Genomic DNA, 14,614 nt, shown 5'->3' on the forward strand with positions numbered 1-14,614 from the left:
AATAGAGTTTACTGTTGTCTGTATTTGTTTTTTATTTATAATTTTATCTATAATGGACGGATTGTAGCCGTTGTTCAGTGCTATTTGTTTAATGATATTAAGTTCTTTGTTGTAATTTTCTGTTGAGAGTGGCGTATTAAGAAGTCTGCATATAAAAGAGTTAAATGCAGCCATTTTGTGTGTATAAGGGTGATTTGAGCTGTTATGTATGACTGTGTCCGTGTGTGAAGGTTTATGATATATTGAAAAATCTAATTTGTAATAGTTAAGTCTAAAAAATTAATAGAGTTATCCTGTTCAATCTCGATAGTGAATTTTATACGATTATGTATTGAGTTAATTAAATTAAATTAATTTAAAAAAGAATTCAATTGTCTCTCCGTCCCAACAAAGCAAGCAAAGACATTGTCCACATATCTATACCACCATAAAAAACTTTTACTTAAAGGATGTCCTAGTATGATATTTTCCGAAGTATCCATAAAAATCTCGGCTAACAAAGGACTAAGTGGGTTTCCCATAATCAAACCTTCTTTAGAGATAAAAATCTGTCCATTAAATTCAAAATAATTTTGGTCTAAAAATACTAATAAATCTTGTTTCACCAATGGGTTAACCTGTTTCCGAGTTAGGGTAAAATCTACTAAATCTATCACATCCACAGGTGGAATACTGGGAAATAAGTTTTGTACATCAAAAGACAATAGAGTTGCGTTGCGATCAAACACTGTCATGATACTGATATGAGTTAAAAACAAGTAAAAAAAATCCGGCGTGACAAAAAATATGAAAAAAAATAAATTTGATTTATTACATTATAAATAATCATGAAACAACTTAATTAAACTCATTTGTAAAAAACAGCATTATGGATAATGGCTGTAGGAATATTTTAAGAACAAAAAAAAAGTTAAACGCTCAACTAAATTTATAGGTTAGACCGTAATTCAGAGGTTAAGCAGGAATAATGTTCAAGAGTCGAACTTGCAACCTATTTTTTGTCGGACTAGCGAAATCTACCTATTTTTATGTAGGACATTAATTGATTTAGATAGAAAATGTCATAAAGTTTCATTTAATTTTGGTGTCCTACAGTTGCTGATGAATTACTTATTATCGTGAGGTCAACAACTTTAAAGTGTAGGACTGAAACATCCTACCAGTTTATTTGTAGGACAATGTGATCATTTGTTTATAAAAATTATTAGCAAGCTACAGTAAAAAATTTAGCATGTTGCTCATCACTTTTTATAAATAAATAATAGACACAACTTTGAGGGGGTAGCCACTCTATACCAAACCTATTTGTTTGTCGGCCAAATTTAATTTCAAATTATATATTTCAATATCTATAGATTTAACTAAAAACTAAACTGTTGCAGATCATTTTGGTATGGTAACTAAATTGACATGATTTTATACCTGCGCGTATAGTTAGCTACCTGCTACAACAATTTTCGTAGAGGAAAAGGTTGGGCGTCTTGGTGAAATGAAACCATTTCCAAAAGATTAGCTTGTTGCTTATCATTTTGAAAAAAGGTCCAGGGCTCCCGAACTATTAAAAAACAACAGAAGTCCCGCTGCAAGGAAAGCCCAGATCCAAGGCCAGACGAAATGGACGAAAGGAAGAACGAAGACACGAGTACAGAAAACGGGATACAAACAACATTTATGTAAAGGTAATAAATACATTCTGAATTGTCTCATAGACTTAATCCCCTAGAATTTGACACATTTGATTATAGAGTTCGAACAGACATTTCATCTGCCAAAGACATTTCTCAAATGTCACTAGTAAAAACTATCAAAAACAAAGCTTCTGAAAATAACATAAACGTTGAGATAGTGAGAAAAGCAGTACCACTTATCGACGAGGATCCACATCATCCCTCGTTAATAGTTTTTCTCCGAGCCGCTTTTCCACGCGTCTCTAATTTTCGAATCAATAGGTACGATCAAACCGAATTTAACTTTAGGAAGGCCAACTATATTATGCAACAAGTGCGGTAAACGGCATTTGACTCACGAGTTTATTTGACATGTACGGAGCGCAGCGGTGTGACTTAAAAAGTTTACCGAACGTCTTGCTTACTATACTTTTTCTACGACCGTTAGTTTCTGAATACATTTTCGCAAAACAACACTAATACATTCACTGACATGACCTGCAGAACTGACAGTCAAAATTCAAGGCGTGGGAAATATCTCCGAAACTGACGTGGTAAAGTGACGCTTCCTGCACGCTAGATCGGTGTGTAATTAGGTATTTTACAGACGGGATTAGAAAAATAATATTTTGTTATATGCTATTCACAAAAATGTTTTCGAAAGAAAATTTTCTTGCCAAAATTTGAATCATGCATATGAAATGACAATCGACAAAAAGGAACAAGAACGGCACCTAGTCAGTTGCGATTAAACAAGCAAGGTAGGATTTACCTTGCGCGTCGATACAGATGTAATTCGTCAAGTAGAATCCGAGAAATTTTGAAAATATCTGAAGGTTTAACGAATTTTGGAGAATTCGACAAACCTACGAAACCTTTCGAAGAGAACACACGTGTCCTGTTGAACTTGAAAAAGACGAAATTATTTTTAAAGAGGTATATTGTTGCTAAATAATAGATTTCTTTTAAATTAAAATATTCGACAGATCATGGTGACTCGTGAAACAACATCTCAGAATTGAATCGGCGAGTTGTGTATTTGCTGACAATCCGAACCTGCTCCGTTTAAATCAACAATTTTCGAAACTGTCCTCGCGTAAGGCCTGGTTGAATGGATATTGTATTTGTCGAACCCCTAAAGGTTAAAGATTTGGATCATTTTGGAAGATACATAGGCCGCGCTTTTCGAAACGGACAGACGTGCCCTTGTTCAACTTGATAAAGGATAAGAAGGATAAAGAAAAGGTATATTATTTGTATTAAAATAGACAATTTTTTAAGTAAAATATTTGACAGACCATGCCAACTAGTAAAACAGAATCCAAGAATTCAATCGGCGGTTGTGTGTTTACTGACAAGAATATAATTGCTGTTAATCCGGCCCTGCTTCGTGTACAAATGCATAGCTGCGAGACATAAAAATTTTTCGAAATTGCGGACCTATCTTCTTGGGAGTCTACGTTGGACCAATTCTGAAAACGACCCCAGAAATATAATTGGCGAGAAAATAGTTTTTTTTTTGTGTCAACAGTTAACAATTTTTTATTTTGGAAATAAGGGGTTTCAGGATGTACAGGAATTAGTAAATCAATTTAATGGCCTCAGCTCTTTAAACCCCCATCTTGAGACGCGTTAACTATCCGGATCGAGTTAAGTGGAGTAAGTATGTCACGTTTTTCATAAGAAAATTGAAGGAGATGTACCTACCATACTTTAGGAGCCCCTACTCCCATTTAGAGGTGATGAAATAAGAGCCAAAATCTTGTAATTATGAAGTGGAAAATGAAAAACAAGTTTTGGCATAAAATGTAAGTTTCTCATTTTACTTGATACGATAAGTACAAGACTTGCCTCGTTATTCTTAAGGAGGTTTAAAGCGGTGCGAGGTGAGCTTTCATATATGAAACAGACCAGTCGATGGGGACACGAGATATGGAAAGTTTGATCGTACTTGTCGCCACATTGCTTCCAAAACCGCATATATAAGGAATCCCGAACCATTCAGGTAAAATTTTGAAAACACATATTTATGAAAATGTAGAACCTCTTTTTTTACAGGGATATTGAGACGTAGACCAGTATCTTTTTAAGTCGGAATTTGGGGTAAAGAAGACGCAGAAGCTCCAGTCGGGTACCATCGGCAACGTAGGCGACTGATATATTTCCACCACTACATATGTTTCCACTGAAAAGTCTTCCCTTGATTGGATTGTAATTTCCTATTTGATGGTGTTGACTGACTAAATAAGAAAACTTGAAGGTAACCTCTTACAGAACGCTATGGAAATATGTTTAGGAACATATATACTCTGTCCTCCAGTCAGTTTCACATAAACTTTGCACTTATTATAGGAATGTCACCTACTTTTTTGTGTTAATAGTATTGAAAGTAGTAAGTGGTAGCTGAATTCATAGTCCAATGTTAGTAATATGGGTGGACTTTCGAATATCGCCTCCCAGAGGGTGTCTGTTTTGAACATAATACACAAAATGGACGTTCAATAACTCTCATTGCTTAGACTGGATGGTTTTTAGAGTGGGTGTAAACTATGGTCATATACCGTGATCAAATTCAGAACTAGAAAATCGTTGTGTCAGTGAATTACAAATAATAATAAAATTTATTGTAGGCACCTAGTAAAGTCTCGAAAATTTCCATTTTTGGTGCCAAATTGGTTACTCCAGTAAGTTCCAACTGTTCTGATTTTTTAAAATACTTTATGATGTTAGTGAGTTTCATTTCAATTATTTGTTACTTAAATTTTCTGCGTATTAAACCTTACTTAACAATACGCTATTCGTTATCGCAGGTAGAATTAATGCCACTGACTAACCTGTTTTTGTCCGGTTGGGGAGGGGGGGGTAGTTTGGTAGTGTGCTATCATTTATAAAACTGGGGAAAGTTTCGATGTCTTCAAATCGTAAACACATTTCATTAGAATTATATTTTTAAAATATTGATTAGGACATGTACTGCACTAACTTAATATTCATACACATTGCGGAAAACGTACAAATTTATATTAGAGAAAATTAAATAATTTTAAAGGTTGGTTTTTCAAAAGGTGCAGATTTAGTTAAAGAACAGATATAGACTAAAGGGAGGCACTATAATAAATATTAGAATTAAAAAATCGATGTTTTCGTGTCATAGCGAAAGATGAATTATTATTAAAAATAATAGTTGCATTAATTGTGGTCACCATTTGTGAAAAGTATGGAAAATATCCGCTAGGTTCGCATACCTTTTTACAAAATCAAGTATTTAAGTAAATTGGTAAATTATTTTTTAATGTGGCTAACAAAATACACAGACAGAAAAGTTCAGATACTGTTCGTTAATGTAGCGCATAAAAAATTAGAAAAGAGAACGATTCGTGTATGGAATACGTAGTTCGTACGGAATATTAGTCTGAATGTTGCAAAACAGTGAAGGAGTGTTGCGCTAAGTGTGGTTCAGAGAGGCTATTTGGTCTGTAGAAAGTTTTTCTTTGAACGGGGTTCAAATAGCGTCTCCTAGAGCGTTAGCAGAGAAGGGTATTACAGTATTTAGCATGAGCGTTCAGATTTCATTGTTGTCGAGATTGTCACAGAAACACACTTTCATGTAGTAGTAGCAGCAGCTTTAAAGTATACGACTTTTTAGTTAAGATGCCTTTCGAGTTTGCTTCATGGGTTGATAGGAGATTAGAGTGTAGATACAGATAAGTTACGAAAAAAAAAGTATATACACTATCCTCAAGGATCAGCAATAAATAAAACAAATTGATGAAATAGTAAGGTTAACTGAGAAATTTTAAAATCATCAATAAGATAGATAAATTAATTTTGAAAATATTAAATAATAAAAAAATAGCAAAGAAAACCAAAATCATCAATAAGATATCTATTTAATCTATTTATCTAAATTAATTTTGTAAATATTGAATGATAAAAATAAAATTAAAATGGCAAAGAAAACCTTAATGTCCATATTTTTAACCACGGCCAAATACACATATGTTCGAAATAGGAACTTTTCCCAGATAAATAGTCAAATATTTCAGGGTACCTTAAAACAGAAGAATGCGGAAATATTTATGAAGTTAACGCACGGTAGATGGCCTAGTAAATTAAAAAAAATGTATATGGTTTCTAATATCCTACTTTATTAATGAAAATTTTAACCATGTTTTTGTTTTGCAGATATTATTGGTGGTGAGAGCCAGCTTCCAGTTCCGAAAAAATAAATCCAATACCTTTCGTGTTTATTTCCCCCTGTCCTTGTGCGCAATAGCAAAAAGTACAGTTAGTACCCGCGAGGGTAACATTCGCAGAACTTTATGTTTTTAAAATAAATGTTTTGGTCAATATTCATTCACTAAGTTGCCTACTTGTTCTCGCCTAAAATCATTTGTTATTAATATGAATTGCCAAATTTTAATTAAAACAAGCGGAATGGCGTTGAGTACAGCCGTCCATAAAATTATGTGCTATTCTGACTAGAAAATACCATTTTAAATTTTTTTCTCACATTCCAAAACTGACTTTTCTGAGAAACTTTGAAATAATAACCAGTTTTGTTACAAATTGAAAGTGTGAAAAACCTATTTTTCTAGGTACCGTAATTCTTAAGTTGTGATTTTTTCAAAATTCAAACTTCAATCTATTTATCTGAATCTATCTGAAATAATTATTTTGATAAAAACTTAGCACACTTCCAACAAATGCAGCATTGAACTGTCCGCTTACTTGATTCCAAGCTGTCTCTTTATGCTTTAAAAAGTTCATATCTGATCTTTTGCACTGTATAATGTGTTTATACTTATTGCAAAGTTTTATTAATATTTTCTCTGATTTGAGGAAGTTCTTTCCTTTAATAATCTCGCTTCTTTTCATAACTACACTTATCACTCATGAAAGAATAAAAGAAGACAAGACATAAAGCTCGAAGATTGGGCCCCAAAACTAATAACTAAATCATAAAAAAGCAATTAAACCGGTCGTCGCTAGAAACAAAAAATAGAAAAATTCAGGTTATGTTGCAGTCCGCTGATTGTTTTTCACCAAAGATAAAATGGAACCGCCAAGACATTAAGCCCAAGCAACTTTAGTCTAATCCAGGGTTTGATAAACCGAGGAGAAGTAGGTGCTGAGAATCAGAACTAAAAAGTAATACCCAGTTAGTTAACCACGAAAACCTACCCGCACTGACCCAGGAAAGCGTCTCTCGAGATTTTGACTGGCAGCGGACCGAATTAAAGCAAAACAAGAAGAGACATTTTGGCCGAATGATTCAGTCCATATATCTCCAATAGAAGTGATAAAAAACATACCCTCCTAACCTAAAAAAATCTATATATATATTTTTACTAGTACATTATGTTTTTGCATAAAATTTGTTGGGCTGTATAATTCGTGATAACAGTGCAAAAAACTTTTTGAGCTAGTAAATATTAAGAATCCTTTAAATTATTCTTTTTAATGGCGACTCTAACTTCATGGAAGGAAGGTAAGCATTTAATAATATATTTTATTGAAATTTTTGTTAATTGTGTTAAAGGCACCACAAGCAAAAATGAGTCGTCCAACGCCTTGCGCATTATGGTATGTCAATGCCTTAAGTTTATATGTTAATAATTGTTTAAACAATTTAGCAAAAAATGGGTTACATATATGGATCTGGATTGGGCAAAAACAAACAGGGAATTACACAAGCTATAGACCTGATCCCTAATTTGGGTAGACGTGGTTTTGGTCATGTAATAAACGACTTAGATTTTTCGGAGGAGACTTGGGATTTTAGCGAAGATGATGTAGAGGTTCAGGAAAACTTGCTTTGGCTTGAGTCTGAAAATAAAAGTTTGCATGAGAACACTTTGAACAGCTGGTTAAAAGATGGTAAAAGCAACCACAGTATTGATAGTACCTTCTGTAATGCACAAATATTGGCTGATGTTTTTGAAGCTAAAGTAAGTAGACAGAATTGCTTTCCATGTATCATTTTTTCTTTTCATTTTTAGACCATATTTGATCAGTTAGATTTACTAGAGCTCTCTAGAGCTAGGGCCAAGTCAAACCCTTTTGAAACTATTAAATCAGTGTTTTTTATGAATCGAGCAGCATTAAAAATGGCTAACATTGATGCTGCAACCAATTTTATGTTTACCCGCATTGAGAAAAGTGTATGAATGCTATTGTATAAATTATTGTATTTTTAAATATAGTTCTTTTAGATTGATTTTCAGGATGAAAAAGGACCAATATACTTTGCAGATATCTGTGCCGGACCAGGAGGTTTTACAGAATATGTACTATGGAGAAAGAATTGGCTTTATAAAGGTTTTGGATTGACATTAAAATGTGATAATGATTTTAGAATAAGAGAGTCAAATTGCGCCAGTTCTGCCACGTTCCAAGCATTGTATGGAAAGAGTGGAGATGGTGATGTCTGCAATCCAGAGAATATTACTGACTTTGCAGAAAGAGTTAGGGAAGAGAGTGGTGGAGGTGTACATTTTATCATGGCAGATGGGGTAAAATCATTTAATTGCCATGAATTTTGCTTTAAAAATTTTTTTAAAGGGTTTTTCTGTTGATGGAAATGAAGCTATGCAAGAAATTTTATCTAGGAATATTTACATATGCCAATGTATGGTGGCTCTAAAAGTTTTAAAGCCAAATGGACATTTTGTAACTAAACTTTTTGATGTTTTCACCCTCTTTAGCGTCGGACTCTTGTACCTAATCCATTTATGCTTTGAAAAAGGTATGTTCTAATAGAGTAAGAATGAATACATTTTTTCAAACACCTAAATATTTTAGTTACCATTTTGAAACCAAAATCTTCGAGACCCGCCAATTCTGAAAGATACCTTATATGCAAAAGATTTAGAGAGAGTTCATGCACAAGTTGTGTGCGGGAGTACCTATGGAAAATTGTAAATCGGCTATGGGAGATGAGAGATGATAAAAATTACAATGTTTTGCAGCTAGTACCTCTTAAAGTGCTGCAAAGAGATTCAATTTTTTTTAAATATATCATGACTAGCAACAATGAGTAAAATTATTTAGATTATTCTTAAAGATCATAACAGACATATTATTTTCTAGAATTGCGTTGAATCAAATAAGAGCACTGAAAAAGTTAGCTTGCTTTTGCCGGAACCCAAGATTAATGGATGATAGGCAGTCAGAGCTGAGGAGCCAATGCTTGGAGTACTGGAAAATTCCAGATAATCCTAAAAAGCCTCAACCTAAGTTTACAATCCGTAAATTTTTCTCCAAGCATGACATTCCTTTCGGTAAAATTCTAAAACATAATTTAGTATTGATAACCCATATTCACATTGTCCCAAAAGTTAAATTTAATTAATTGATTTTCAAAACTCAAAAAGAACAATTACAATCCTCATACAGTTTCTCATAAAAAAAGTATCAGATTTTGAAAGGTTGGTTGGGTTTATACTAAACTTTATTTTATTATTTATTATTTTATTTCTTTTTTGCCTTTTTTTTGGGTAGATAATTTAAATTTGGCAACTTTTGAGACAAAATTTAAGAGTAGATACTGTTACAATAGGTTGCCCAACTGGTTTTTCTGAAAATGTTATATTAATTAGCTAATTAATTTTACAGGCTTTTTAATGAAAACTCCAACGTGCACATTTCAAGAGGAATTATTGGTAGCTGTTGTTCAAAATGTGAACGATTGGTACTATTGCTTAACTGGAAGCCAGAACAGTACTACCTTTTTCCTAGGTAAACTGCCCTACTATATATTTGTTGTTAATGTTTTTGGAAATTTTATTTTATTATTTTCTAATATATTAAATTTTACAGGTGATAATCGTTCAAACGTCTACAAATTTGTGGACCGTAATTGGAAATACATTCCGAACATTTTACTGACTCCGGGAACGTTGATATATGGGGACCAAGTTACTGAGCAGGTGGAAATGCATGATAAGCAAACGGAAAAGTTAAGTTTGCATGTGATTGACGCCCTGTTTTTGGGAAACGACAAATTGCAAGAATCCGGGTTTCATGAAAGGCATGAGCTGATAGATATATATTGTAAATCTGTCAACAAAGGGTCACAAGCTGGGAAGTCGGTGAAGATTCTACACAAGGAATTTCGAGAGTTGAAATATTTGCCATCCGACAATCGGCTCTCTGTGCTGGGTTACGGAAATCTATCAGAAGGATACCACATTAAATCAATCATGTTAATTAATGCGAAACAAAGTAAGTGATCCCAGGAAAAGTTTGACCTGACTGATAGGTTGTGTTTCAGAGTTTTCATTGGAATCTGTGTACCTGATAGAAATATCAGACGAAGATTCAACATTCAAATACTTAAGGGCAAAGATGGCAAGATAATCTTTTGGTGCTAATAAATTTTTTATGTTTATTAAGTTTTCGTTCGTGTCCTAATGGAGACATCTGAAACAAACTCAATAAAAAATAATTTGGAAATTTCAGGAAAACATTTTCATTAATTGGGTCATCTAAAAGTTTATTGACAACCACAAAAAAATATCAGTCTATCAACTAAAAAATGTCAGCTACAAGTTTGTTTGGGCTCGTAAGTATGCATGAAGTCTTAAAAACTGGAAGTGATCCTATGTAGGGTAACCGCAAACCTCTTTCCAAGCGTGTTTCAATCAGGGTAGCATTTATTTATCATATCTTATGGACCAGAATGCTCTCTAGCGAAATCTTAGAGTAACAATGCCAATTATTTTGATAACTATGATTCAGATCAAAACTACAGTCATGTTTAACTAATGCTGGAATTAAATCTGGACCCATTGTGAATTTAGGTTTAATTACTCTAACCAGCTCATATTCGGAGAACATCTTTGTGTTTATATTTTTAGAGTGGTGCAAGTTACTAATGCCATTAAAATTGTTGAAAAAACTCAAGTTTGAAAATGACTGTCGAAAACATAGTTGTTTCCAATAAACGCCAAAAACTTTTTTTAGGATCTTTTTTACTGTCATATTTAATATGCAGTTGAAGGCTGAATTGAAGCCCAAGTGGTAAAATCGGGCCTAGCCGTCGACTAATTTCGATTTTACTGCGGCCAAAACTACTTTTCTTTGATCTTCGTTATTATTAAAATACAACGAACAAAATCCATCTATAAACAAAATAAAGCTCTCCAAATGACCTCTATTTCCGGAAAATGTAGGTAAAAGTGAAGTACGGAATCAAAGGTTTTCCATTTCGTTTTTATAACTAATACATTATCTAACAAGTCTACTATATCCTCTGGAATAGGCGTTGATGATTTATTAAAATCTTCGGAAATACTATCACTTTCCGATTGGTGAATACTTAACCTAGCCCTATTGCATTTCAAACCACGTTTGGAAGCGTCAGATATTAAATAATGGTCATTTAGCAATCACTTGCAGAACAATCAAGACAATGCGATAAACCTTTGCTGCGGAGGCTCACAACCAAGTCCTATGGCTGAAAGGCTTAACGTCGGGACGCTGATCTGCTTCGGGAGTTCAGAATTCGTTGAAATTCCTGCAGTGAGCAGTCCGGTTGCGAGGGTGAAGTCAGTCGGTTTCATTCTGTTTTGAGAATCACTTCGCAACAACAAAGAACCGATAAGGGGCGAAATTGTTCATCTGTTCTCAGCGGCAATTAAATAACACGAAAAGGTTTATTTTCGAAATATTCATCTATATACAGCGTGTTTTCTAATTGAATGTCAATAATTATGGGGGCAATTTTTGGGTTCATATTAAAAAGAAAACTTCATATGAACACATTTCCTAAACTTTTCAGATACAGGATGGTAAAGTTTTCAAAAATAAAATAATTTTTTTTAATATCTATAATACCATTTTAGATATTTTAATGAAATTTGACACGCACGTAGATCAGGACCCATTATTTATCAAAATAAATAAGAACTAAAAGTTCAGATTTTCACGAAATTATATATTTTTACATGACAATTGTTTCGACAACACCGTGTCTTTATCAAATGTAATATTTCCAAACTACCTGAGACTATATATACCGAAAAATGACTATAAAACCTTAATTAAAGTTGTGGGAATTTAAGTTCAATAAAACAGAGGTATTTAAATCTAATTGATCGTTAAGCAATATATTTGAATGTCTCATTTTGTTAATCTCCATGGCTTCCAATAAATTTAATTTTCTACTTTTTGTGGCTGTATGTAAAATATCAAAATTGTCGTCAAAAATTTGTTTTTCTGTGTTTAAGTGTGTAGCATAATTAGAATTTAGACTATTGTTTTTAAACACTTTTTTATGTTCGTTAATGCGTTTCTTGAAGGATCTACCTCTTTGTCCAATATAAATTTTAGGACAAGATCCGCATTTCAACCTGTAGACACCTGATTTTTGAGATTTTGGACATTTCTTTTTATTGTTTTTTTTTTTTAATTTTCCTATTGTGTTGTTAGTTCTGAAAGCTATTTTTAAACCACATTTTGACAAATGTTTTGAAACTTTTTCACTAGGTTTTCCTATGTATGTAATTGTTTTAAATTGTTCGTGTTCTGTATTAGGTTTCGTATAAATAGAGTTTACTGTTGTCTGGATTTGTTTTTTATTTATTAATTTTATCTATAATAGACGGATTGTAGCCGTTGTTCAGTGCAATTTGTTTAATGATATTAAGTTCTTTGTTGTAATTTTCTGTTGAGAGTGGTGTATTAAGAAGTCTGTGTATAAAAGAGTGAAATGCAGCCATTTTGTGTGTGTATAGCGGTGATTTGAGCTGTTATATATGGCTGTGTCCGTGTGTGAAGATTTATGATAAATGGAAAAATCTAATTTGTTTTGCGTTTTCGTAATAGTTAAGTCTAAAAAATTAATAGAGTTATCCTGTTCAATCTCGATAGTGAATTTTATACGGTTATGTAATGAGTTAATGTAATTTAAAAAAGAATTCAATTGTCTGTCCATTCCAACAAAGCAAGCAAAGACATCATGCACGTATCTATACCACCACAGAAAACTTTTACTTAAAGGATGTTCCAGCATGATATTTTTCAAATTATCCATAAAAATCTCGGCTAACAAAAAACTAAGTGGGTTTCTCATAATCAAACCTTAGAGATGTAAATCTGCCCATTAAATTCAAAGAAAATTTGGTCTAAAGATACTATTAAGTAATCTAATAAATCTTGTTTCGGAGTTAGGGTGAAATCTACTAAATCTATCGCATCCATAGGTGGAATACTGGGAAATAAGTTTTGTACATCAAAAGACACTAGTGTTGCGTTAGAAGGGATTTTGATATCTTTAATTTTGTTGATTAATTCAAAAGAATTTTTTATTGCAAATTTTGGTTTAAAATCTGTGTGAAAATATTTACTAATGTTGTTGAGATTTTAACTGCTGAAGCAGTTACATAAGACACAACTAATCTAATGGGCTTATCTTGTTTATGTAATTTAACTAAAGAATATAATTTCGGCGGTTGTGGATTCATAATGGTCTTTGATATAACTCTTTAGGATAGTTTGTGATACATTGGAAAAGTTCTGGTATAGTCATAGCTATCGATCTCCCAGAATATATGTCAAAAACCAACAATTTTCTTAAAACCAAAACTTTTCCAATGTATCAAACACGATCCTACCGAGTTATATCAAAGACAAGTCAAGGTAGTAATTACTAACTCCACACTATTTAGTGACAAACACCAATATTTTTTAACAATTATGAGTCCACAACGTCCGAAATTATATTCTTTAATTAAACTACATAAACAAGATATGCCCATTAGACCAGTCGTGTCTTATGTAACAGCTCCAGCAGTTAAACTCTCAGCAAAATTAGTAAATATTTTAAAGTTCCACACAGATTTTAAACCAAAATTTGCAATAAAACATTCTTTTGAATTAATCAACAAAATTAAAGATATCAAAATCCCTTCTAACGCAACACCATTGTCTTTTATTTTCCTGTAGATAGATTTAGTAGATTTCACCCTAACTTCGAAACAAGTTAACCCATTGGTGAAACAAGATGTATTAGATTGCTTAATAGTATCTGTATACCAAAATTATTTTGAATTTAATGGATAGATTTACATCTCTAAGGTTTGATTATGGGAAACCCACTTAGTCCTTTGTTAGCCAAGATTTTTATGGATAATTTGTAAAATATCTTACTAGAACATCCTTTAAGTAAAAGTTTTCTATGGTGGTATAGATACATGCAAGATGTCTTTGCTTGCTTTGTTGGAATGGACAGAAAATTGAATTACATTAACTCATTACATAATCGTATAAATTTCACCATCTTGATTGAACAGGATAACTCTATTAATTTTTTTGACTTAACTATTACGAAAACGCAAAACAAGTTAGATTTTTCCATTTATCATAAACCTTCACACACGGGCACAGTCATAGATAACAGCTCAAATAACCCTTATACACACAAAATGGCTGCATTTAACTCTTTTATACACAGACTTCTTAATGCGCCACTCTCAACAGAAAATTACAACAAGCACTTTTACAATAGCACTGAACAACGGCTACAATCCGTCCATTATAGATAAAATTATAAATAAAAAACAAAACCAGACAACAGTAAACATACATAGGAGAACCCAGTGAAAAAGTTTCAAAACATTTGTCAAAATGTGGTTTAAAAATAGCTTTCAGAACTAACAACGCAATAGGAAAATTTTTAAAAAACAATAAAACGAAATGTCCAAAATCTCAAAAATCAGGTATCTACAGGTTGAAATGCGGATCTTATCCTAAAATATATATAGGACAAACAGGTAGATCCTTCAGAAAACCCATTAACGAACATAAAACAGCGTTTAAAAACAATAGTCTAGATTCTAATTATGCTACACACTTGAACGCAGAAAAATACATTTTTGACGACAATTTTGGTGTTTTACATACAGCCACAAAAAATAGAAAATTAGATTTATTGGAAGCCATGG

At 32.6% G+C, this 14,614-nt stretch overlaps 1 protein-coding gene across 3 annotated transcripts; it reads left to right on the top strand.

Moving 5' to 3' along the window:
* Nucleotides 1–6,826: 6,826 nt before the first annotated feature.
* LOC132698492 (cap-specific mRNA (nucleoside-2'-O-)-methyltransferase 1-like) lies at nucleotides 6,827–12,232 on the top strand. 3 transcript variants are annotated; one of them, XM_060664595.1, is made up of 11 exons: nucleotides 6,827–7,158; nucleotides 7,210–7,253; nucleotides 7,304–7,618; nucleotides 7,670–7,831; nucleotides 7,883–8,182; nucleotides 8,232–8,415; nucleotides 8,472–8,706; nucleotides 8,760–8,950; nucleotides 9,285–9,407; nucleotides 9,489–9,893; nucleotides 9,943–12,232. In XM_060664595.1, exons 1-11 carry the CDS (start codon nucleotides 7,131–7,133, stop codon nucleotides 10,026–10,028), a joined length of 2,073 nt encoding a protein of 690 aa, XP_060520578.1. In that variant the 5' UTR covers nucleotides 6,827–7,130; the 3' UTR covers nucleotides 10,029–12,232. The 3 variants fall into 3 exon arrangements, 2 of the variants coding, with proteins under 2 accessions (XP_060520578.1, XP_060520576.1); XR_009618379.1 differs by having other exon boundaries at nucleotides 6,831–7,253; nucleotides 9,943–10,233; nucleotides 11,070–12,232; XM_060664593.1 differs by having other exon boundaries at nucleotides 6,831–7,253.
* The last annotated feature ends 2,382 nt before the right edge of the window (nucleotides 12,233–14,614 follow it).

This window comes from Cylas formicarius, unplaced genomic scaffold (assembly GCF_029955315.1).
Source record: "Cylas formicarius isolate icCylForm1 unplaced genomic scaffold, icCylForm1.1 PGA_scaffold_2__14_contigs__length_35257938, whole genome shotgun sequence".
Lineage (NCBI taxonomy): Eukaryota > Metazoa > Arthropoda > Insecta > Coleoptera > Brentidae > Cylas > Cylas formicarius.